Source organism: Cibotium barometz, chromosome 2 (genome assembly GCF_041138505.1).
Source record: "Cibotium barometz isolate CiBa-2024 chromosome 2, ASM4113850v1, whole genome shotgun sequence".
NCBI lineage: Eukaryota > Viridiplantae > Streptophyta > Polypodiopsida > Cyatheales > Cibotiaceae > Cibotium > Cibotium barometz.
In genome coordinates, this window is record NC_141047.1 from 6,354,083 (window position 1) to 6,379,253 (window position 25,171).

Sequence of the window (25,171 nt, forward strand, 5' to 3'; positions counted from 1 at the left end):
TTTGGTCATTGTAGCTAATAAGCTCCTCAAGGAACTTCCCATGGCGATCCTTTGGCAATGCTTTGGGCATGAAAGCATCTTGGTCTTCAAGTAACTCCATGTTGGTGAAGAGGGCGGGTGATTTGTAAGCCGGATGCAATAATGCGACAAGACCATGGATAGGTCTTTGCATCCACTTCCATCTCTTCTCAACAATGGGCAACATACCATTGCGCTTCTCCTCGTTGATGGAAGGAGAAGTGCGCAACCTATGGCCTCTCTCATGAAGTGAACGAGAAGGCCCATGGTGGCTTCCTCTATGTCGGTCATCTGCAATACCCTATAGAAGGACGTGATGGCAATGACAATAGTGCGGACCAAACTCCTCCTTTAGGCAAAGCCATTGCATGGCTTTGGCCTCCGCCGATTCTCGCTCATCCCACTCATTCCACATTGTTGATACCACTATTTGGCGAAGGGGGGATTTCACATCGTAGAGGCGCTCCAAGAGGAGCCACATGTAGGCGAAGCGTGTGGATGAAGGCTTCTTCAACTCCAGCTTGCTATGTTCACGGAACATGGAAAGCACTTTCACCTTTGTAGTGAAGAAGGTGACAACTGAGGTAGCTTCGGCCATTACTTCCTTCATCCACACTAACTTGCCCATATCCTCCATGAGCAAGTCAATCCAATGGGAGGCACAAGGCGTCCACACTATGGAGGGATAGTCCTTGAGTAATTTTCCCATCCGACGGCAATTCGAAGCGTTGTCAGTGATGACTTGCACCTCGTTCTCCAGCTCGATCTACATGTCACAATGCACATGAATGGTTGCAATGCTTGAGTCATGACATAGTTACATATGACATATGCTAAACTTTAAAATTTAAAGACTTGCACAATTTGAAACTTACCTCCATGATGGCTTGCTTAATATGGCGATATATGAATGCGTCTGATGTTTTCCTCCTCGCCTTTCCGGAATCCACGCTCCGCACAAAGTATGTGCCAAGAGAGCAAGAGACAAGTATGTTGATGATGCCTCTTTTCTTCCGGTCACTCCATCCATCGGAGAGGATGCTACACCCATACTTGGACTATGCCACTCGCACCGGATTGAATTCTTCACATGGGCCCACATTCGCAGTGGCTTTCACCATTGTCTTCCATTGATCTACCTTGAGCACATGGAATGAGAGATTGCACTCAATAATGGTGCGTGCAATCTCTATATCCGCTAATCGTTTCCGTTCTCGGCATAGTTGCATTCCGTACTCGTACTCATCCGTTCAGTACTTTCAATATTTACCATACCGGTACCATGTTTTCCATACCCATAATTACAAAAAGTTTAAAGTGACTAGTCACTAATAACTGCTAGTGAATACATGGTATGTAGGTTGATGTTGTGAGGAGCCCGAGCATCCCAAACAACAACATGCCGAGGAGAGCCACATATTACTTGTACTTTAAAAAAAGTTTAAAGTGACTAGTCACTAGCAAATACATGGTATGTAGGTTGATGCTGAGAAGCTCGAGCATCGTAACAGCAGCATGCCAAGGAGAGCGACATAGTACGTGATAAGCGGGAGGAGATATACAAACAGCTTCACATAGAGCTTGAGAGCATTGATAGACGAGTCACTAGTGTGGCTAAATTATAAATGGTTTATAATATATATATATATATATACAAACAGCTTCACATAGAGCTTGAGAGCATTGATAGACGAGTCACTAGTGTGGCTAAATTATAAATGGTTTATAATATATATATATATATATATATATATATCACACACACATTATTTTAAAAAAGTGAACGTACTTAAAGTACTTATCCCGATGCGTACTTTACGTACTCGTACGCATACCGTATTGTACCGTACCGTACCGCACTGTACCTAAAGTACGCAACCACTACGGTTCTTAGAGATGTGATAGAGAAGCCCCCCCCGGTGGCTTGGGCAAGAGTGGCTTGCCTCATGGGAGACTCAAAACTTTGCCTCTTTGAGGCGGCACCAGCGGAGGTTGTGAGGGAGAATGTATCACAAGGGGAGGAGATGACCTCATGATTTGCCCTTTAGCTTCTACCACTATCACGGCGGAGAGCACTCAATCCACCCGTTACATTGTTGAAGATCTCATCAGATATTGCTAGGGGGACTTCCTTGCATGGCGTAACTTGCCCCCCTCACCTTTTCAAGATGTTGGAGAAGCCTAGGAACTCCGCTTGTGTATTTTTTGCCACAATACTTGCAAGTCCACCTATATGACATGGACTTTGCATTGGCTTTCTCTACATGGATAGCATGCACATTGAAGGCTTCATTCTCCTCCCTCATCATTGTAATAGAGAGAGAGAGAGAAAGAAAGAAAGAAAGATTTTATTAACGTCTTCCAAAAGACCGAACTCGGCCTATGAGACAAATCGGAGTACCTGTATGGGGTATCCTCTGTCATCCCAACAAAATGAAAAAGTACTGAATAAAAAAGGGCTGAATCTGGGTGTGCAGGGGATGGAGCTCTATTACTAGGAGAATGCAAAGCTATATGCATGGAGTATACAATCATGATATGCAACCTAGCTAGCTCCATCCTGTACCATACTGGGGGTATAAAATGGTATACATCAGTGAAGGGGGTGTCCACAGCTCCCTGAAGAACATGCCTGGGTGTGCTCTGAAGCGAGCCAGTCGCTCCGCACCCTCTCTGTGAAACTGAGCTCTAATCTCTGTCATCTCTCTCTGGTATAGGCGTGGTGTCCGAAAGCCAGGTGTCCTCTGTCTCCTGCGGGCTCTAAGTGTCTCTGCTCTCTGGAGAGTAATTCCCTGCCGTGTAGGGGCTGGGAGGGGTATGGATCTCTGAAAAAATGTAGTAATCTGTGTCTGTCGCCCCCCCTCTGGAGCTGTCTGAGCCTGAGAGGGGGGAGAGTGGCTTGAGAGTTGAGAGAGTCTAGAGGCCTGAGAGGGGGGAGAGTGGCTTGAGAGTTGAGAGAGAGAGAGAGAGAAAGAAAGAAAGAAAGAAAGATTTTATTAACGTCTTCCAAAAGACCGAACTCGGCCTATGAGACAAATCAGAGTACCTGTATGGGGTATCCTCTGTCATCTTCAAGAAACAAAGCTCAAGGCTCAAGCTATGGAGAATGGAGCTTCACGGGTGCTTGCTCAAGGTTGAATGTGAGGGAAGCAGGGCACTTAAAAGGAGAAGAGAGCTATAGCCAAGGCCCACAACAAGGCAAAAAAGCAATCACAAAATGATCAAAAAATGGGTGCAAAAATGGTCCCAAAATGGCGGAAAAAATGGGCAGAAACGAAAGAAAAAACTCGAAAATTGCGCTGGCCAATGGTCATTTCGTACCATACAAAGCCGTACGCTATCATATGAACTCGTACTGTACGAACCGGTATGAGAAACAACTTTGGACCCATTGGACAGGCCTTTGTGCCAGATATCTTGGACTCCATAGTCAGACGGTCATTGTGACTAGATAGCCCAGATGACTATTGATGAACAGTTGGGCAGTCATTGCGACCAGATAGCCCAAATGAATGTATTGGATTTCATAGTCGGGGGGTCAATGCGAGCAGATGGCCCAGATGACTATTGATGAACTCTCGGGCGGGTCCTAGTGACGAGATGGCCTTGAGGATCGTCTGAGCGGTTTCCTTGGGGAGACAAATAGCTCAGCACCTGTTTTTGATAAAACCAGACAGGACAATCTATGAACAGGAGGATCATTACTGTGCATTGCATACTGATGTATGTTTGAATTTCTTTGACTTTGTGTACTGTTTTTGAAGTATGGACAATGCTTGGATTTATGGCATGTGATAGTCCATTGGGCTCCAGACTACTTGGCCAGTACCTAGAATACCTAGTAGACGCGAATGATGCATACTTGTTTGTTGACCAGCTTCTGTCTAGTTTTTGCAGGAGGTAAGTATACATTTATTTTAACTAACACATATGACAGGCCATGAAAAAGTACCATCAAGAACAAAGCTATTGGTCAAAGATAAGGCATAGAGATATTGCCAGATGAGGAGATGATTGTATTGGATCAAGAGTTTCAGGGCAAGGGACAGGAGACCGATGGAGAGGTGGCCAGAGGGTGGGAGAAGACTCTCCAGAGGTTGGTGCAAGAGGAGAACTATCAAAACTTAGTTGGGCTTCTATGGGAACAAAATGGGCCTATTTTCATCTGCAGATACCTTGACAAATAGATGTGTAGTTGGATCAGCTTTATGGTGGGAGGATTATGGAGCTGACACCCCGGAGTTGTAGTGGTTGGCCATTCACATTCTTTGCCATGGGGCTAGTTCCTCTCCTTGTGAGTGCTTGTGGAGCTCATTTGGTCACATAGCGTCAAAGAAGAGGAATCGCCTTGGCATAGCAAAGGCGAATGATCTAGTCTTTGTTAATGCAAACTTGTGTTTGCTTAACAAGGTTGTTGGGGAGTTCATGGAGGAGCGCTTCATTGTTTCTGGCCAACAAAGAACTTGGTCCACTTGTATACCTTCCATGCCTTTTAACAGCTGTTGAAGCTCCTGAATCTAGTCTTTATCTACTGCACATCAGGGAATAGCATGTCCATGTGCATGCACATAACAGTTGTGGCAATAGAGGATCCACCTGGCCATCCTGCAGTAAGTCATGTGCAAAAGTAGATGTCTCGGGCGGAAAGTAACAAACTGCAATGTGTACAACTCTAGCTCTTGGTAGTGCTATGTGGATCCACATGAATCTGGCCGCCTCATCCTGTCTAACGACTGTAAGCACTGTAGGTAAGTCAGGCGGGAATAAGATTGCCACTCCTCTTGAGCTTTGTACTCCCCCAGAAGTAGGAGTCTGGCCCCTATAGGCAGAGACTCCCATGCACATCGTAACATCTTGGTTTGTGCTCTATTGGGGATTTGGTGCATCTCTGTGTAAAAGATAACATCCCATTCTGTCTATGTCTCTGCCAATCCTCTAGTGTCTAATCACAGTGTTCTATTATGGTTCCTGTCAGCCTTGTGCAATGCAGTTGACCTTGTGCCCCTATATGGGGTGGTGCTCTACAATAATCACACGAGCATCTCTATATACTGCCCATTTCCCTGCCTTGTTTGCCTGAAGCACTTGCACCATTGCAGCTCTCCTCTGCTTTACCTGGAATGTTGTGAGGTCGTCACCAAGGTAGATCTTGGTTTTCTGCAAGAAAGCAAGGCATGATTGCATCTTTGAATTTGAGGATAAGGGGCCTGTCACACTAGGAGGTTTTAGTTGCTTGAATGTCTTTACAATGCCTTGTGCTTTCCTCCTTAATCCCAGTCTTGTTAGCCTGTATTTCTTGGCAAAGTCTCGCATTCTCCTCCTTAAATTGTTCCAATTGCCAATTTGATGGCCTCCCTCATCATCATTCTATCTGTGCAGGTCCTCGTTCAAGCGGCCAGCTCCACCCTGAGTCCGGCAATGCCATGCTCAAAATATATTCCTGTAATATCAAAATTTCGTTCATGGTTGTGATGCTCTCACATGCTAGGGGGGCCATTGTATTGGATTTGTCTGTGAGGCTTGCAATGTATGTCTTCATTTTGTCAAGAGTGTCCTGCAGCTTCCTGTGCGGACTTCCATTTTGCTGATCTTGTTTGTCATTGTGCTACTAGTACAGAGGATAGGCAGCTTCCTGTGAAACCAGAACAGAGTAGGAGGGTTGTCGGTAGCGCTTTATGGTTTCTATTGGGGCCACATAGCATGCAGTTTATGCTGTGTCAGAAAGTCCACGATTTGGAACTTTTGCACTTGGAGTTCACACCTGTGGGGCTCTTCTATACTTTTGATTTGTATTGATTTACGGTCAATTCTAGAATCTAGGTCCAGCCCATTGTTTAATGAATGGCATGTGGAGAATAGATGGACATCGGTTCTTTTTATAAGTTTAGGATTTGTAACCTGCAATATTTTTGAGTCTCATTTTGTATTGATGGAGTTTTTTAATCTGGCGATCTTAGTTAGGGATACTAGAAATAATTGATGATAGTGTGGACTAGTTAATAATCATTTTTTCCTGACGTTCTTTTTCTTGTTAATCCTTTGCTTCAATTCTAATCATCAACTTTGCCTGCAACTACTTGTTATTATGATGTAACCAATGGTTTTGTGATGTTGTAAGCAACTTAGCAATGGAACCAGAATTGAAATAATTGGACCTGACATGCTATTTGAATCACAGGTTCCATTTGTGTTAGTAGAGGGCAATGGGTTTCACAGCAGTGCCTTTGCTCATATTGACATGGAGGAGTCGAAACATGCATTGCCGTTGGCTACTGTTTATCACCAGCTACACCCTGTACAAGCATCCCCATACACCTTTCTGCAAGCAATATTTGGAAGAGGCTACCCCGTAAGCGAATTATTTGTTGAACCATTACATTGAAGTCAAATCTTTAGCTGGTGCTGAGCCTGAATAGTTTTGAGTTCCAACTTCCATTTTCTGCTTTTTTTACTGCAGGTTGGCCTTTTGGATGAGGAAAAGATACTATCCCCCGGAAAGGAGATCACAGCTGTTGGAATTTTGGATAGGGCTACAGATGGCCAACCTGTTATCAAGTCGTCTAAGCAGTTGCCTTTCTTCTTGTATGCATCTTTTTCAGAACTTCTTGGTGTAAACAAGCTACTCTTGAATGAAGACAACGGTTTAATTCTGTTGAAAAAGTTTGTTTTGATCACTACATGTCCACGCATACTGTTATGTAAACACTCCCTGCATTGTTTTCCATGCTTCATGCCCTCAGCCCATGGTGTTCTGGCCAGGCTGAGATAATTGGTTGTCCTCAACGTAGATACACCTAACTTCCAATGTTAGTACAAAGGAGTTTGTGACCATGTGCCAAATGACCCATCTATAAGAAGAAGTTATCTTTAATGGTAATCATTATTTACCTCATCTTGAGGAGAGTTTTCATCACAATTATCCTATTTGGAACAAGAAAGAACAAAGGAATGTACAAGAGAGCGAAAACCACATTTATTGAAAACAAAGATCCGTTGCTCGTGCACCAGAGTCTCTGGATCTGGTACAATATTGAGAGCGGTAGCTTGCTTTGTCTGGAAACTAGCTGCGTGTGTGTGTAAGGACTGAACATGCTTCCTCCATACCCTAGCTGCACCTCTTGAAGGGAAGAATGTACCTATAAAGCCTTCGCTCATGTGCCTCTGAAATTGTCATAGGTGTTGTCATATGTTGGCTTGTGATCTCAGTGGCTTGTCTCTCTTTCTCCTTGTGAGCGGACGTCCGAGATGCCTCGTCTTGATTTCCCAGGCAGCCATCTTGACCCCCGAGGTGGCCAGGTGCTTGTTAGGTTCCCTTCATGTGGAACCCTACCCCTAGCCAAAACAGTCTGCATCCCAAAAATGTGAGCAAGGAGAAGAATATGAAGAGACCTCTCAAAAAGATGAAACCTTAGCATACTAGTGACCCGGGGCGTGAACCTTACCGGCCACACACCATACTCACACGTCCCCTATGTCTGCTTACTATCCCTCGTGCTACACATCATTGGGTCTTTGGCCTACGACCCTCACCCACAAATATTACCCTTTCACATGTAATCACATAAGCGATGCTTCTTGTAATTGCCCGGAACGGGGTTGAGCACAATCTTGACACACTTTAATTATTAATCCTATCAAACAAGATGAAATGGCACAAAACCAAACAAGATAGCAATGCTGAAATTTAAACGACACTGCAGTAGGGCTGGGAAAGATTGACTCCCCTTGTAAAAATGATTGTATTACCAAAAATTCTTCAAGATACAAGATTCATGGGCATCATATGCAAGATTTCCAATGACAATCATGCAATGAAAACACTTTGCAAACATGATTTGTCGAAGACAGTTGATTCCAAAGCTTTTGTTGCGAAGAACCTCACTCCCCAATCCGTAGTGACTTGCCACAAGCAGCTATGCTCCACTGGCATCCATACACAAGCATGTGTGTGCTAGGCCAAGTCATAGGAGACCTTAATGGTCAAGCACATGGATGTAGAGTAGGTCAAAAGAACTTGAGAAGCTCTTATTACCAGTAAATTTACTGAAACTTGTAAGTAGAAATGAGGTTTAGGTCAAATTAATGGCGACATAAATGCTCAAAAGCATTTTTAGCAGGTACATATCCAAGAGATAGGAGTTGTAAAGGACACCCAAGGGCTGGAGAAGCAAGAAACCATGTGTATAGACTGCTTATGCTGAAAATTGCCTTCTTCCTCATGAAAAATGCGCCAATTTGCATAGAGAGAGAGAGAGAGAGAGAGAGAGAGAGAGAGAGTCTTTCCATACTAAGAGAAGGTGGCCATTGGGCCACCTCAGTAGAGGCCACACCTCTCCCATCAGTAGAGAGGGTGTCCGTTAAGCTGCCCACACGCTTTTAATAAAAAGGGTGCCTATTTTGTGAGAGCCTGGATGGCTGCCAGTCAATACGTGCCCAAGCTCACTTTACACTTTAGGGGAGTGTGGATGCCCAAACTCATAAGTAGTTAGGGTGTACTTTAATGAAGTGTCGACCTGCAAAAAAATAGAAAAGTGGGGAAATTCTCTAACAAAGTATAAATAAAGAGTTTAGAGTCAACACTTACCATCCGTCTACAGCCCACAAGCAAGGTTAGAATACGGATTCTCGCACATGATTCACAAGAGGGCCTGCCTGCTTGTAAACTCGACACACAGATCTTTCAAGTAGTAAAATATTCACGCGAAAACATAGTTCTAGGCATGCAAGTATGCCATGCATAAGAATGTGTTGGACAATCTTCCTTTCATTTAGCTTGTATCAGGCGGTCATTCTAGGCATAGACATTACGTCCTTAGGCCAACCGGAATACCATAATCTAGATATGGGCACTGATGAAGTCCGCAACCTCTCATATGTAGCCTACTTGTCATATGTGCACGCCCGTGCCATGGCTAATCCTGAGCACGAATTGGCTTAATCTCTGATTAGAGCAGTAGCATTAGAGTCAACATCAACATTACCATCAGCATCATTAGTAGAACCATCAGTATCGACATCAGAAGCATCTTCATCAGCATCATCATCATTATCATCATCATTATCGGCAGCATTAGCATCACCATCATTAGCATTGAGGGTGTAGGGTATCAATTGGCAACCTTACAGGCCCATGGGCAGCAGTCAGTAGCCAGTTCTGGGGCCCTAGCATCAGTTGGCAGCATACAATTGAAGGCCAACCAATTGGATCCAACATCAGATGTCAGTGCTGAATTTTATAACATTTTATGCCAAAATTCAGGTCCAAATACTGGGCGACAGCAGTTTGTGCTGGCCGACCTGGTCTTATATATATATATATATATATATATATATATATATATATATATATATATATATATATGTATGTATGTATGTATGTATGTATGTATGTATGTATGTACATCTCATCGTTTTCAGCAAGATCAGCTCATTAGTTGAATCTAGCCCACATCAAGACATATGTGGAAGGGGCCTAGGTCACCCCTATGGGGCTGACCATAGCCCTACATCATGTACAAGCATCAAGTTGCCTTTTTGTACCATAGTAATACAAGAAAACCCTGACACCTAATCTCTCTCTTCTCTCTCCTCTGTCTAAATCTTGTATTAATTAGCATCAATGTTATCAAATCCCCAACGGATCTCCTCGTAGAACGCTCCAGGTTCGAGACTCGAAACCTGCAAACAAACCAAACAAACAAGAAGGGGGTGCTGGCCTGACTCACCTCCCAACCATGACAGCCGTGGGCAAGCCCACAGTCTTGGCTGTCCCCACCGAGCCACGAGCTGAGCTAATTAGGTTGACGTACCGACCAATCTCTACCTCGCGACGTCCCATACCGCCATGAAGCTACCCTCGCCGCGGGCCTCGAGATTGCTGCCGGCCTCGGCTGCATGAAGCAGGTGCACGTCTGTACTAGATCCAGGCTCCACACCATAGAGCTCTCACAAATCTCGCGAGACTCTATATGACTAATGACTAACCTTGTCCACCCTTTTATAGGCTCTTGGCCGGTCATCGGGCGTCCACACTTGGGCGCCCGCCCGTCCATACTTGGGTGCCCGCCCGTTAGTCTATCCCTAAGTCAGCTCACCAATCAGCCTGCCTAGCTCCAAGCTTCCCCAAACCTCGAAGCTAGTCTTGTGTGCGTGTAGCACATGGTAGATACACACTGTGCACATGACATACTCCCCTTCCTCTAAGAGCTCACTCCTGAGCTCACTAAAAAGCCAGGGTAATCTCTGTGAAGAGTAGTCAATGTCTCCCATGTAGCGTCCTCCTCAACACGATCCATCCACTTGATCTTGTATTCCGTGATAAGCGTATTACGCAATCTTCTTTCACGAAATCCAAGAATCTTTTCAGGTTTGTGTGGAACAAATGTCATGTCCTCGACATCTATGATTTCTTGAGGAGTAACTAATTGGTCTGCTCCACCCAGTACTTCCTTAAGTTTACTGACATGAAATACAGGATGAACTTTCACATGAGAAGGCAAATCCAATTCATATGCAACTGAACCGAATCCGTCGTGTAATACGAAATGGTCCACAGTATCTAGGGGATAATTTCGGAGATCGACCTGTCCGTAAAGTCTCGGAATCTTTCGGAACTCGCAAATACATCATCGTTCCTTCATAGAACTCTCTGGGTGAACGATGTGTATTAGAATAAAATCTGTCTCGGTCGTCTTGAGCACTTCTAATAGATTCCTTCGCAACTTGTAACATTTCTTGTATATCTTGCAAAAAATTACGTGCTGCATCATGCTAAAGTCCTGAGAATCCTACTGTAACAGGTGATCTAGGTTGAAAACCATACATAAGCATGAAAGGACTAAAACCTGTACTCGTATGCTTAGTACTGTTATATGCAAATTTTAACATAGGAAGATAATCCTTCCATGAACTCTGTCTTTTGGATACATATGCCCGAAGCATATCCTCCAAAATTTGATTCACTCTTTCAGTTTGGCCATCAGATTGAGGATGATCTGAGAAACTCAAATTCAAAGTTGTTTCCAACTTCTCAAAAACAAGTTTCCAAAAATCACTCGTAAAAGAGTCCCTATCACTGACTATGTCCTGGGGTAACCCGTACAGTCTAAACAATTGCTCGATAAACTGCCGTGCTAATTGCGTAGTTGTAATAGTCTTCCGGGTCGGTAAAAATCTAGCCATTTTTGTCAAGCGATCTACCACAACCCAAATAGAATCGTGGCCTTGATGTGTTCTTGGCAATCCGGTAATAAAATCCATGGAAATACTTTCCCATTATTACCTGGGATTTGCAAAGGATGCAACAACCCAGCCTGTCTAAAGCGTTCAGCTTTATTTGCTTGACAAACTTGACACTTGAGAACATAATCTTCTACATACCCTTTCATCTCTGGCCAATAAAAAGTGTGTTTCGCTAACGATAATGTCCTGTGTAGCCCAGGGTGTCCAGTAGAAGGGGCGTCGTGACACTCCTTAAGAATCTTGGACCTAATGTCCGGGATTTGTGGTACATAAGTTTTGTCATTACGGAGTAGTAAACCATTCCGAATCATCCACTGGCCTCCTGCAGCCTGAATGGTAGGCTGTTCAGTCATTGAGTCTTGGTCAATCAATGAGCTTCCGTCCTGGATCTTCTGCCAAAATGGACCAAAATAACTATAAGTCCTGCAAAGCCCTCTCAATGACTGAAATAAGTCAGTAGAAATCTCGGTGAACGACAAAGTATTCACCTCTCTAATTCGACTAAGCGCATCAGCAACACTATTCATGGACCCTTTTCGATAACGAATCTCAAAATCAAAATCTTGCATTAACTCAGCCCAACGAGCTTTCCTTCCTCTCAAATCATCCGCATCACACTCATACTTGATTGACTGATGATCAGTCAATACCACAAACTTGGAGCCATATAAAGAATGTCTCCAAACCTTGAGAGCATGAATCACAGTATAAAGCTCTTTCTCAAGGGTTGGCCAACGAGATTGAGTGTCGTCTAGCTTTTTACTTTCAAAAGCAACCGGTCTACCATCTTGAAATAGAGCAGCCCCGATGGCATAGTCACTTGCATTAGTTTCAAGAACATAAGGCCGACTAGGATCGGGTAATGCTAAGATAGGTGCTTCCTTGACTTTATCTTTCAAAAGTCTGAAGGCCATATCCAAATCGTTATTCCAAGTGATAGGCTGATTTGACTTACGTCCACGACCTTTCAACAAGTCGGTCATCGGTTGTGTGAGCTGAGAGTACTCCCGCACAGATTTCCGACGAAAAACAACAAAACCGAGAAAAGAACGAAGTTGTTTCACTGTTCTTGGTATAGGCCAGTCCAGAACCGCCTGAACTCGGTCATAGTCAATGCTCAATCCATATCTAGTGATCTTGTGTCCCAAGTAAATGATGTCTGTCATAAAAAACTCACATTTACTTAATTTAGCATATAGTCGATTCTGTCTTAAAATAGATAAGACAATCGTGAGGTGTCTAACATGATCCTCAAGAGTACGACTATATATCAAAATATCATCCAGGAACACCACTACAAATTTTTCCAAATGTTCACGAAAAAGATCGTTCATCATTTGCTGGAAAGTGGTTGGAGCATTGGTTAACCCAAAAGGTAATACGAGAAACTCGTAATGGCTATACCTAGTCCGAAAGGTGGTTCTTTCGACATGCCTTTCATGAATACGTATTTGGTGATAGCCAGTACGTAAATCTATCTTCGTGAAATATTTCGCTCTTGCTAACCGGTCAATCAGGTCATCTGATCTAGGGAGAGGATAACTGTTCTTAATTGTCAGCTTGTTCAATCTCTTGTAATCTATACACATTCTCCAGGTGTTGTCCTTCTTTCTCCTAAGCAACACCGGTGTACCCCAAGGTGATTTACTTGGACGGATCTGGCCCATCCTCAGATAATCTTCGAGTTGTTTAGCCAACTCATCTTCCTCAGCTTGTCTCATCCTATAAGGTGGAATACTGACAGGATGAGCACCAGGAATTAAGTCAATACGATGATCTACCGCCCTTTCAGGTGGTAAACCCGATGGCAGTTCCTTAGGAAATACATCTTGAAACGAATCAAGTATCTTCTGTAATTCTTTGCTTTCATATAGACTTAATTCATTGACATCCATGGAAGGGATGAGAAATGAAGAAAGTGGAATCAATACACAATGGAAAGCGGTATACAAAGAAGAATCCATTATATTTCCAAAATCAACTGTATTTACAAGAGGTCCTTAAGAGGGATGTATACAATCACCTAAGATACTATACTGGTTGGGTGTTCCCATGCTGAAAAGAAAAAATATGACTAGACCAATCTATCTGGACTTGAAGAGTCTTAAACCACTCAATCCCTAATAACAAGTCTACATTTTCTACGTGCATGTGCATAACATAGCATTCCAGAGTATCTTTGTAGTCTTGAATCCGCATTGGTAGCATCTCCACCTTTTGATCCCATACTTGCCTTCCCGCAGGTAGGCGTACCTCATAGGTATGATCGCTGGGTGTCGTATCAAGACTCAATTTCTGCACAAGTTTGTAGTTAACAAAATTGTGTGAGCTACCAGGGCATAGTTGCCACACGTTTTTTGAAACGCGTTTTTGAAACGTGTTTGAAACGTTTCAAAAACGTTTCAAACAAATTTCCAAAAGTTTTTTAAAAGTTTTTTTCAAATTTTTTTTCAGGTGTTTTTTCCAGGTTTTTTTTAGGGGGGTGTCCATAAATTTATGTTTGGTACAGTTTAATGCTAAAATCTACATTCAACTTTCATATACATGAATCATGATACATCATGAATGATGAATCCATGATTCAAATTTCATACTGAATCCTGATTCTTAATACATCATACATGATTACAATTTACATCATACAATGATCATACATGTAACATGAATCATGATACATCATACATGATACATGGCAGTCTTCAGGAATCAGGAATTAGATCATAGATGGCAAAAACCCATATAATTATTAATAGCATAACCAGTTTGAAGTTACAAGTTACAACTTACAACATACTAAGCAACATACTAAGCACTAGTGAATAGTGTCAAATGATAAATCTGAAATCTGAAATACAGATGTCTGTACCGAAAGACCAAATACAAAAACTCTGAAAAAACAAATGGTCTCCAATGTCTGGAGTCTGGACTCTCAACTCTAGACTCAAGTGTCAAGAGTCAAGAGTCACTAGTAGTAACTAGTAACTACTCAGCATCATCCTCCTCTGAGGAATGTGAGTCTGTGTCGTAAGAAGATGAAGCCTCAGCCTCAGCCTCAGCACTCGTAGATGCATGATCTGCTGATGTCGGTGCCCGTGATCGTGTCATAGTAGCTGGTGCCATCATCTCCTCGTATAGCATGGCATAGATGTCGCGCTCCTCAGCAGGGATCTCTGGTACGTCCTTCACTTTCTCTATGTCGATCTTGTCGACATTCACTTGGCGCGGCTCAATGGGATTGCCTTGCTGCTCAATTAAACGGAGGTTGCAATGACAATACACCAACCGTTCTAATTGAGCAGTGGACAATTTGTTCCTCTTCTTTGTATGGAAGAGGGCCCATGTGCTCCAGTTTCTCTCACATGGACCAGAGCTGCAATCCTGTGAGAGGACTCGTAATGCAAGGCGTTTCTGTCAAAAGATAACAGAAAACTTTATAAATAATAAGAAGAAACAACTTATATAAGTTGTAAGTACTAAGTTGTTACTTCAAAGTGCAAACTTATTACATGTAAGTTGTAACTTGTCAGTGGGCACTTACCAGAACTGGAGTACCGATGCCATATTTCTCCCACCAAGAGACTGGCTGAAGCTGAGTCTCTCTCAAAACTGCAGTGGCTCTCCCAAAGGCATGACTCCCATTCCGAAATACTAGGAGCTCATCCTCTAACTTCCTGAGGAGCTGAACATCACCTCCAGTCCAGGTCTGGATGTAAGACTGCCATCCCTCTTCTAGCTCCTCATTGTTGAACTGCTCCTCATTCCGCCATAGTGGGTGTAGTATATGGGCAACCGCATGGATTGGCCTATGAAACCAATCCCATCTACGGTTCCACACCTCCCTGATGTCCTGGATCCTGTTCAACGACACTTGGAAGCATGGAATTAATATCAATGTATAATGTGGCCACTGGCAACTAAAAGAACAACAATGACATACAATGATACATACCTCTCAGCTGATAGTATAGTGCATCGATCTAGGGCCTCTCCAATGCGGTCCATGAACTCATATAAGAGTCCAAGGGTGCTGCCCTCCATGTCCGTAATGCGAAGCACACTATATATAGGCTGAATCTCTAGCACTGCCTCACGCAAATGTCTCCATATGAATGCTCCAGTAACAACTGTACCTGGAACCGAGGCATCAATGGCACGCAAAAACATTGTGCCCTTACAACAGGACACCAAAATGTTATATACATTTCTCTTTCTCATGTCTGTCCAGCCATCACAAAGCAATGTGCATCCATATTTCTGCCAGGTTGCCTTCAAAGGCTCCATCTCAAGCTCCACTGCCTTCTTCTCCTTCCTTAAGTGGGTTTTGCGAAGGGACTCATAAGATGGACCCTCCCACTCATACCCAATGCGGCTGATAGCTTTAATGGCCTTCTTCCAACGAGGAGTACGCACGACGTGAAATGACAAAGCGCATTGTATAAACAACTTTGTCAATTCACGTGTGGCCTCCTTGACAGCTTGCTTTTGTATGCCTGCTTTAATGCCTGCCCTCTTTAGAGAAGGCACGGTGGGCAATGAAGATCTGTGGGCTACAGGAATGGAGCTAGACCCACCTGCTTGACTCTGCAAATCATCCTCTGTCCTAGCTCTTTTGGACACATCACCTACAGAATCTGTATCCTGTACATCATCATCAATAGGCTGAATTCCCTTTGCTGCTTCATGTTCTCTCTTCCATTGCTGAAGAGACGCTACAACCTCTCTTGGTACTTGACTGCAAGGGCCAATGCCTTCCCCTCTTACTCCTGTAAAATGGGCCTTTACCCTAATAATAGACCCACCTGACACTTTGGCACAAAAATTGCATTTCCACCTTTCTGTGCCTGAACCCCCATATCTGCTCACAGGAGTTACGTGGTTCCACATGGCATCCTTAGCCCGAGGCATGATGAATGAATGAAGAAATTTGGGCAACCTGGCAAGAAATGCCCAAATTTCAAATCTGAAATTTGGTCCAAAATCAGAAAAAATCAGCATTTAGGGTTATTAAAAACCTGAGAAGCAGGGTGCGTAGGGGCCGGAGGAGTAGGCTTGGTGCGTAGGCAAGGTGTGCATGCACCAATGTAGGCAACCTGGCAAAAAATGCCCAAATTTCAAATCTGAAATTTGGTCCAAAATCAGAAAAAATCAGGATTTAGGGTTAGTACAAACCTGTTACCTACGGTGCGTAGGGGCCGGGGGAGAAGGACTGGTGCGTAGGTAGGGGTGCAAGCAAACCTGGAAGACTTCAAAGGCTGGAAACGTCTCTTTCAAGCGTCACTTTCAAAACTGAAATGCCAGGAGATACTGCATCGTACGTTTTCTATCATAAAAAAAAACTGGCCCAGCAAAAAAACGCGTTTCAAACGTTTGAAACGTTTGCACGTTTCAAACGAGTAGCCTAAAGTTTGAAACGCGTTTTTTTGCAACTATGTACCAGGGTCTAGAAGAATGTGGATTCTATGGCCATTCACTTCTCCATAAACTTGGAGAAGATCATGCAAGCCAAAAACTTTAGAGTTGAACAGCCAATCAGAACATGTACTAGGGCGAGAAAGTACAGTAACTGACGTACCTGTCAAAGACAACTGGTTAGCTGTCTTTGGCTTGGGTCCTGCGTTGGTCTTTGCATCCTTTTGCTTCGGGCACTCATTACGCATGTGTCCTTTTTCTTCGTCCTCCTTGAGCTTTAAAGCCTTAAGGAGTCGTTTCTTCTTCGTCGGAGTCGAACTTGAATTCTTCGAAGGTTGGTCCTAAGACTTTCCTTCAATCGTGTTAGCCATAGGTGCGGAGAACTTTCTTTTATGCTTGTTCCCCTGCTCGGTAACGGGTTTAGACTTGGAAGAGACCATTGTATCGTCATAGATACGAGCTGAATGAATGGCTTCGTCCAATGTTTTACATTTATTATTTTTAACCTGTAAACGGTATGAGTCTGGTAAACCAGCTACAAAGAACCCCAAAAGAGTAGTGGGATCCATCTTTGTAGCTTTCATCTGCAAGTCCCTAAACTTCTGGAGGTAGACCTTATAAGTGAGGTGCTGCGAGGTCATGGTCAAAGCGGTAAACCGGGCAACAACATCATAATCATCCTCTTTCTTGAGGAATTCCTTCTTGAAGACGTCTTCAAATTGTGCCCAAGTCGTTGGCTTAGGGTTGAGTTCCTTCCACCAAAGCAAAGCTTTGCCTGAGAGGAAACCTGCTGCTAACTGGATCTTTTTTCCATCATCATATGGATGAAACTGAAAATGGACCTGCCACTTATGTAGCCAAGTGTCCACGATCTCCTTGGTACGCTGCTTTTGCTTGCGAACTGTTCCGGAGTAATATTGGGGCCTAAAGCAAAGGCCAAGGTATCCATACCCGAAAGAGTAGATAGGGTAGTGGTCAAGAGAGAGATGGAGTTCTGCAAAGCTTGCATCTGGGCGGCGATTTGTGCCTGACGTTCCGAAGAAGAAGCTTTGAGAGCTACTTTGAACTCTTGAAAATCAGATTTTGACACATAATCGTCAAAAAGATCGGCATTGGTATCTTCCGTAGCCGGCAAGCCTTCGCGTTCGACAAGGGGCTCCAACTCCGATTCTTGGGTCGACATCTTGAAGAGGGCAAGTGGAGAGAAATTTCGATCTTTGCACAAAAAAGTGCGAGGGAACTTGAGAGCTTGAGAGCTTGAAAACTCGAGAGATGTGTGGCAAGAAGCCCACTTAAGGGGTTTATATAACCTTTCCCAAAAGCAACTTGAGCTTTTGCTTTTGTGTTTTTAATATATATATATATATATATATATGGAAATATATATATTCTGCTTTCTTAAAAAAAAAACACACCTTTAAACCTTAGAGGCCTCTAAACTCTTTTATAAAAAAAAGTTTAATCTAGAAAAAAAAAACAAAAGCACCCAAATCGGCGAATGCTTTTAGCGATTTTTTTTTCTAGAATTAGCGCCGTCGACTTCGCCTTGTTGCCGTCACTTGCGATGCTGCCGGGTGCGTTTCTGCCGGCGCCTGCATTCGCTGCGCCGGCCTGCGCCAGCGTAGGCCTAGGTGGCTGCCAGCAGGGCCGCCTACGTAGGCCTGGCCAGCTGCCAGCTTGGCCGCCTGCGTAGGCCTGGCTGCTTACACGCCAAGCAAGCCATCATTGAGGTGAGAATTGTGAGGTGTGCCTTGCTTTTTGTTCTCTTGAAAGTATGATTACGTTACTAACTTACTTTTTTAAATGTATTGGCATGTATGATGTAGGTTGGCTCAGAAAATGTGGTGCAAGTGATCACCGACAATGCGTCGAATTACCGACAAATGGGTCACTTGTTGGAGAGGGATTATCCCTCCATAGTGTGGATGCCATGTGCGTCTCATTGTGTAGACTTGCTCATGGAGGACATGGGCAAGTTGGAGTGGATGAGGACCATCATGCGACAAGCCTCCTCCATCGTCACCTTTTTCACCTCAAAGGTGAAGGTGCTTGCCATGTTCCATGCACATAGCACCCTTGAGCTGAAGAAGCCTTCTTCCACCACACGCTTCGCATACATGTGGCTTCTCTTGGAGAGGCTATATGATGTGAAGACACCTCTACGCCAAACAGTGGTCGGCCCAGAGTGGATGGAATGGGATGAGAGAGAGACGAGTGAGGCAAAAGACATGCAAAAATTGTGCTTGCATGAGGATTTTTGGGCCGAGGTGCGGAGCATTGTCATTGCCATAACCCCCTTCTATAGGGTTTTGCACATGACTGACATGGAGGGAGCTACCTTGGGCCTCTTGGTCCACTTCATGCGAGATGCCACCGCCGAGTTGCGCGCTTGTTCTTCCCTCGATGAGGACAAGCGTGAAGATCTTTTGCACATTGTGGATAGGAGATGGAGGTGGATGCGGCGACCTATCCATGGTCTTGCCGCCTTGCTAAATGTGGCCTACAAATCACCCGCCCTCTTCACCGATACTTCTTGCCTAAGGCATTGCCAGAGGAGTTCCATGGGAAGTTCTTGGAAGATCTCATTAGCTACAACGACCAGAGGGGGGGAGCTGCAATTGCATCACCACCTACTAGGAAAAGGGAGTATCTTGTGAAACCCCCTTTTTTGGTGGGAGACATTTGGCTACACGCTCAGCCGCCTCCAAAAGGTGGCTTTGAGACTCTTGGCTCGAGATTGTACTTCGGGTGCATGTGAGAGAAATTGGAGCACCTACTCTCTCATACACACGAAGCTCCGCAATCGCTTGAGCACACGGTAGTTAGAGTGGCTAGTTGCCGCACTAACTTGCGCATGCTGCGTGCCATGCACAAGATGGACTCGACTAGACAGGTATAGCTTTTAACTTTTAAGTTACAACTTACAACTAATGACCAATTAAAATTAAAACTTAAGTTGTAAACTTCTAGCTTTTTGCTTTTTGAGTTTTATTTGATAATAACTGTGTGTGATGTGTCAATGCGCATTATCGCTTGTAGGTCAATGTGGACGAGTTTAAGCTCACAAGCGACTCTCTCAAGAGTGTCCACAAGGCGGTAGATGAGGAGGAGGAGAGACTGTATGCGGAGCTCTATGCAGAGCTCGAGGAGATTGATCGACGAGTTTCTTGTACTCATCGTGGGCGTGCAACAACTCGACCTAGTAGCAGAGAAGTGGGAGTGGGCACTCGCGACGGATGCATCTTTTGTCCCGGCTCGAGTGGCATAGTGCAAACCTACACACGACGAGGTTCCGATAGTTCTTCCTCCGCTCCTGCAAATGAGGATGCTCCGATTGCCATGTCACAGGAGCTTAGAGAGCCCGAGTTTGATGACGAGGGCAACGTCTTTAGCAAGGGTGACTTCTGCGAGCGCTTCGATGGGCACTCTTCTGATGGAGATGATCTTAGCGAGAGCTCTGATTTTGATAGTGATCAGTTCTCCACCTAGATTCTAGTCCCAACCCTCTAGCCTCTCTTTTTTGTGCACCACTTTTTGTACTTACTACTATGGGACTGGGCCACCCGGCCATGGCTGCATGCGCCTAGAGCGCCTCACATTGTATGACTTAGGCTTTAGCCTAACATCTATCATCTATGTATGTTTTCAACTTGGTTTTAATGGAATTTTGGTGTTTGTGTCATGTGACAACTTGTCTTCTCTTTGAAATTGAAAATACTACAGTTTATTAAGTATTTTTTTTAAAGACCATACGATAAGATTTTTTTTAAAAATATCATACCGTATTTTCCCATACGGTATCGTATCGTACGAACCGTATGGTATCGTACCTGACAACTATGTCTATACTCATTTAGAAAATTGAACCTATCATGAGTAAGAGAATCTACATGCTCATTGCTATGTTCCGCATCATCACGCACAAAAACTAAGTACGAAGAAATACTCTTTTTCATTGCTTTATTGATTTGTACATGGGATGCAGCTGGGATAATGTCTCCTGAAAGGCCGGCATCTATATGTTGCTCTCGGCCTTTGCACATAAACGAGGTACAACAAGGATAGTGTCTCTAACCTTGAACTCTTTGGTCTCTTGCTATGATGCACATCCTCCTCACAAATGTTGGCTCTCATCCTATAGATGTATGACCAATCCAATCTGCCGCTTTCGATAAAATCTCACACTTGTGAACCAAACATGTGTACCATGCTCATAGGTGTAAGGCCAGTGAAGCTCAAATCAGCTTGTAAGCCTTGAATTAGACAAATTTATGCCGTTTTAAGTTGTTTTAAACCTGTTTTCAGCTTCTTTTTACTTTTGAAACCACCAAACAATGTTTTTGCACCTGCCCATACTTGATGTACCACTATCCGTACGTGTCCATACATTCGTATGACATCATTACAACGTCCGTACAATGCTCGTATGACCTTGGTATACATGTACCACTATCCGTACGTGTCCATACATTCGTATGACATCATTACACTGTCCGTTGACCTTGGTATACATGTAAACCCTAAATAGCTTGATTTTAGCTTTTTCTGATGTAAAAGTGTGCCAGAATGCCTTGTACCAATTTGATATGTCCACAACTAGATGAACTGAGGAGAGCCCTTGGGAGCAGTCGAGCAATCTCCTCTCAAGCACCAAGCTCTTGTTATGATCAAATTAGTCCTCAATTCACCTTTTTATAGTCAAGTGATTGTTATGTACTTTTAATGGCTGTTTATTGGAAGTTTGCTATTTATGGCATAGCATAGTAATAAAAAAACTTGTTTCTAGCTTTCAAAACCTCGAATTTTTGTTTTTCTTCCATATCCTCCTCAGCACCTTCCTTCCCTCTTCTTCTCTTGCCTCCCTCCTTTCCTTTTCCATCTTCTGCTACTTCTTTCACCTCTACTCCTTCATTCTCTTCTTCTCTTCTCTTCTTCTCTCTTCCTCTTCTTCTCTTTTTCTCTTCTTCTCCTCTCTTCTTTCCCAATTTCTACCCTCTCTTCATACACCATCCTTCAATGTCTTTATTACACCATCCTTCAATGTCTTAAATCTTTCCCAATTTCTACCCCCTCTTCTTCAATTAGAAATACCAGACATTGTCCACACAACAAAAATAATGTCACACAGAAAAATAATGTCCAAGCATGCATCAATTATGCATATACACATGTAAACTTGGAGAATCACCGATCTGCCTTCTTGTACTTCCAGGATTCCGGCTGCCATCTCAGCAGTCCATGTGTATGTGGCCGGAATCATGGACAGGCACCATGGATATTGCCTAGCCTTCAGAGGTCCTGATATCACACACGAAAGCCAAAATATCCCACCATGCCCTTGGACTCCATATGATCCATTCACATGCCCCGGTCTAATATGCTCCACATGTCCTGAGAAGTGAAGGGTTTGCCACACTCTTGCCATGAGAGGTTTGTGACACTCCTGCCTTGAGAGATCCAAAAATGGAGAATCCCAGCTGTACTGGAAGGGAGGAGGCGGTCCATCTGGAGGCTGTGTCTATCAAACCAATCAACCACCTGGAGTACCACGATGTGCCATGTCTATCTCGATGTAATTGCTAATCTGGGAGACACTCATCGTCAAGTGTGTGTACATAATGAATATAAGTAATGGTGTGAAAGAGAGCATCTATGACCGAAGGGGTGGCTGCAAACTCAGGTAGCACAATCTCATGTGGCACAGGCGGCTTACTCCTAGTTGTACATGAGAGCATCATCACCTGGAGTCTTTCTATTCCTTTAAAGGTTGCCTCATTAAGATCCGGTTCCCAGAAGGGGGCCCAGATAGCGCTGCTGGGCACAGAAAGGTATCAAATAGTCGACATTTGGTGCAGGATTTCTGGAAATGGGCCTGGAAACACTGCCTCTGTAGGTGGGCCAGGGATTGCTTGTCCTCTTGTCGAATGTGCATCGGAAGCTGGACTCGTGGATAAGATTGGGCCTGTAAAAGTTATCCTAAGGTACACATAAAAAGAAATAACCTCCACCTGGGCTCCCTTGTATGAGAAAGATAGCCTAGATGTAACCGGATGTAATGTGTTGAAGACCATGCATGACCTTGGTTTTGCAGAGATTGACAGCAAGGTCTCTCTCGTCACAAAACCTCTGTAGGGCATCCAAATGTCTCTGCAATCCCTCTGCAAAGGCTGAGATTAGAACGATGTCATCTGCATATAAGAGAATGGGCACGACTGCCTGCACCCCCCAATTTGTCCACAGAGAGTGAAATCTCATCAATATACAAACCAAATACTGAGGGAGAGAGTGGGCAGCCCCGTTTGACCCCAATAGCCCAATAGTGCTGCAGATATCCCTAGAGACGCCCCTTGGTGCCTGTAGTCTGCCAGTCCTTGCCTCATATATAATATATATATATATATATATCTATATCGATATAGATATATATCTATACATCTATATATCTATATATAGATATATATATATATATCTATATATATATCTATATCTATATATATATATATCTATACATCTATATATATATCTATATCTATATCTATATATATATATATATATATCTATATATAGATATAGATATATATATAGATATCTATATATCTATATCTATATCTATATAGATATATATATATATATATATATATATAGATGTATATAGATATATATCTATATCTATATAGATATATATATATATATATATATATATATATATATATATATATATATATATAGATATATATCTAGATACATCTATATATATATATATATATATATAGAGAGAGAGAGAGAGAGAGAGAGAGAGAGAGAGAGAGAGATTGAGGTTTTCAAAACATTTGATTTTGGTTGGCAGGACTGAGTTAACAAGGGATCAGTTAATGATGGAATTAGCTACAAAAACTAAGGTTCTTCTGTGGACTGGCATTGTAATTAGCACATGTGCAGTAGGTGTGTTAAGCTATGCTTTCTTCAGGTATGCTAAATTTCAATGCTATCATTTTAAAAAAAAAATCCTCAAGACCATAAGCAAACAGACAAAGGCTTGCACATTTTCATTCACTTCTCTGGTGAAGTTATGTTTTGCACACGTTATTGTGTGAAGGATGCATGGCTGAGTTCAACCATAATGCTATGTCAATGCAGCCACTGCTTACGCTTGTCTTTTCTGTTCAAAATCTTTGCACGTGGTCTGCTGTTATTTCTAGGCTTGGGAATTCGAATTGATTTTTTCAATATCACTAGCTTGTGCTATGACCGGGGCAGGTCCTTTTCTTTTGTATACAAGGTTTTATAATCATAACGATTTAATTTTTTTCTTCTAAAAATGCCCAGTCTGCTTGGAAGCTAAGCGGTGTCTTCTTGTAAAAACGTATTGTGTTTGTGTTAGTACATGCAAAGAATCTCCTAGGAAAAAAAGGTAATCACTGCTTTTGGACACTACAGAAACTGGCGTAAATATAAGGAGTGGAGGCTGGAGAGAGAGAGGCGACGGGAGCAAGACAGGCTTTCTGCAGAGCGAGTTGATGAGGATGCTGCGGATGTGCCAGATGGGGAACTGTGTGTGATTTGTCTACTCAGACGTAGACGGGCAGCCTTTCTCAATTGTGGACATCTTGTGTGCTGTGTGCATTGTGCTCAAAGAGTTGAACAAGATAGTAATGCAAGGTGCCCTGTTTGCAGGCAGAATGTCAACGGTACAATCCGAATTTATGATGCTTGAAGTGCATCTGCCCAAGTTCTTTAGTTGTCCTCAACCTTTCAGAACCTATAGAGGTTTTAGAAATCCTTATCAGGGACTAGAGGGAGTGCTTATTTTCCCACTTCACTCACACCTGCTGCCAGGTCCTTGTGGCTTCCCATGCAAACCATTTCTATCAGAAACTCTTTTACGGCCTGAACAGATAGTAATATGAAATAAAACTTTGCTTGTTGTTGAACTCGCCAAACTATTTTCTTTATGCCTAAGTTGCGGTGTCTTTACAATGCTTGTTTTCATTCTGTGGCTGCAGTGAAGAATATGTACATTATAGAATTAACAGAAGCTTTCAAGCAATGTTAAGCGATTTTAAAGGATATCGTTTTCTGGAAGCTTCTACATGCTTGCATGTTTACCAGAATTTCGAATTGGGGCTTTTGTTTTTCACCCTGGAGTATATCAAGAATGGAAGTTCAAACAGTGTTTCTCTTTCTCCAAGGATGTGGGTTGTGGCAGTTTTCGGTTGCAAGGGGTTACCCAGTATGTTGGTAATATATATATAGATTTTTTCCTGCATAGTCTTAGATGTGTGAAGCCACTCACAAAACTTGCATAGTCTTAGACGGTTAGAGTATTAGAGAGAGAGAGAGAGAGAGAGAGAGAGAGAGTTACAAAGAGTTAGAGAGTGTTGGCCAATTCGAGAGAGTAAGAGAGTGAGTGAGTGTGTGTGTGAGAGAGAGAGAGAGAGAGAGGGGTAAAGAGAATGACTTAGAGAGAGAGAGAGAGAGTGCTAGAGAGAGAAAGGTATAGTAC

At 43.2% G+C, this 25,171-nt stretch overlaps 2 protein-coding genes across 3 annotated transcripts in view; one reads left to right on the forward strand and one right to left on the reverse strand.

Annotated features, from left to right (window-relative positions):
• Nucleotides 1–24,643, forward strand: part of SPL2 (E3 Ubiquitin ligase family protein) — a 69,782-nt gene extending 45,139 nt beyond the window's left edge. The window contains exons 3-6 of one of the 2 annotated variants that reach the window (XM_086813183.1): nt 6,197–6,367; nt 6,476–6,600; nt 23,516–23,635; nt 24,106–24,643. In XM_086813183.1, coding sequence (XP_086669309.1) covers nt 6,197–6,367; nt 6,476–6,600; nt 23,516–23,635; nt 24,106–24,382 — 693 coding nt within the window. In that variant the 3' untranslated portion in view covers nt 24,383–24,643. The remainder of the gene's footprint in view (nt 1–6,196; nt 6,368–6,475; nt 6,601–23,515; nt 23,636–24,105) is intronic. The other variant, XM_086813191.1, reaches the window with a different exon arrangement.
• Nucleotides 14,076–15,325, reverse strand: LOC147640585 (uncharacterized). The gene is made up of 3 exons (XM_086813204.1): nt 15,209–15,325; nt 14,798–15,113; nt 14,076–14,667 (listed from the first exon to the last, which is right to left on the reverse strand). Exons 1-3 carry the CDS (start codon nt 15,295–15,297, stop codon nt 14,242–14,244), a joined length of 831 nt encoding a protein of 276 aa, XP_086669330.1. The 5' UTR covers nt 15,298–15,325; the 3' UTR covers nt 14,076–14,241.
• Nucleotides 24,644–25,171: the final 528 nt, after the last annotated feature.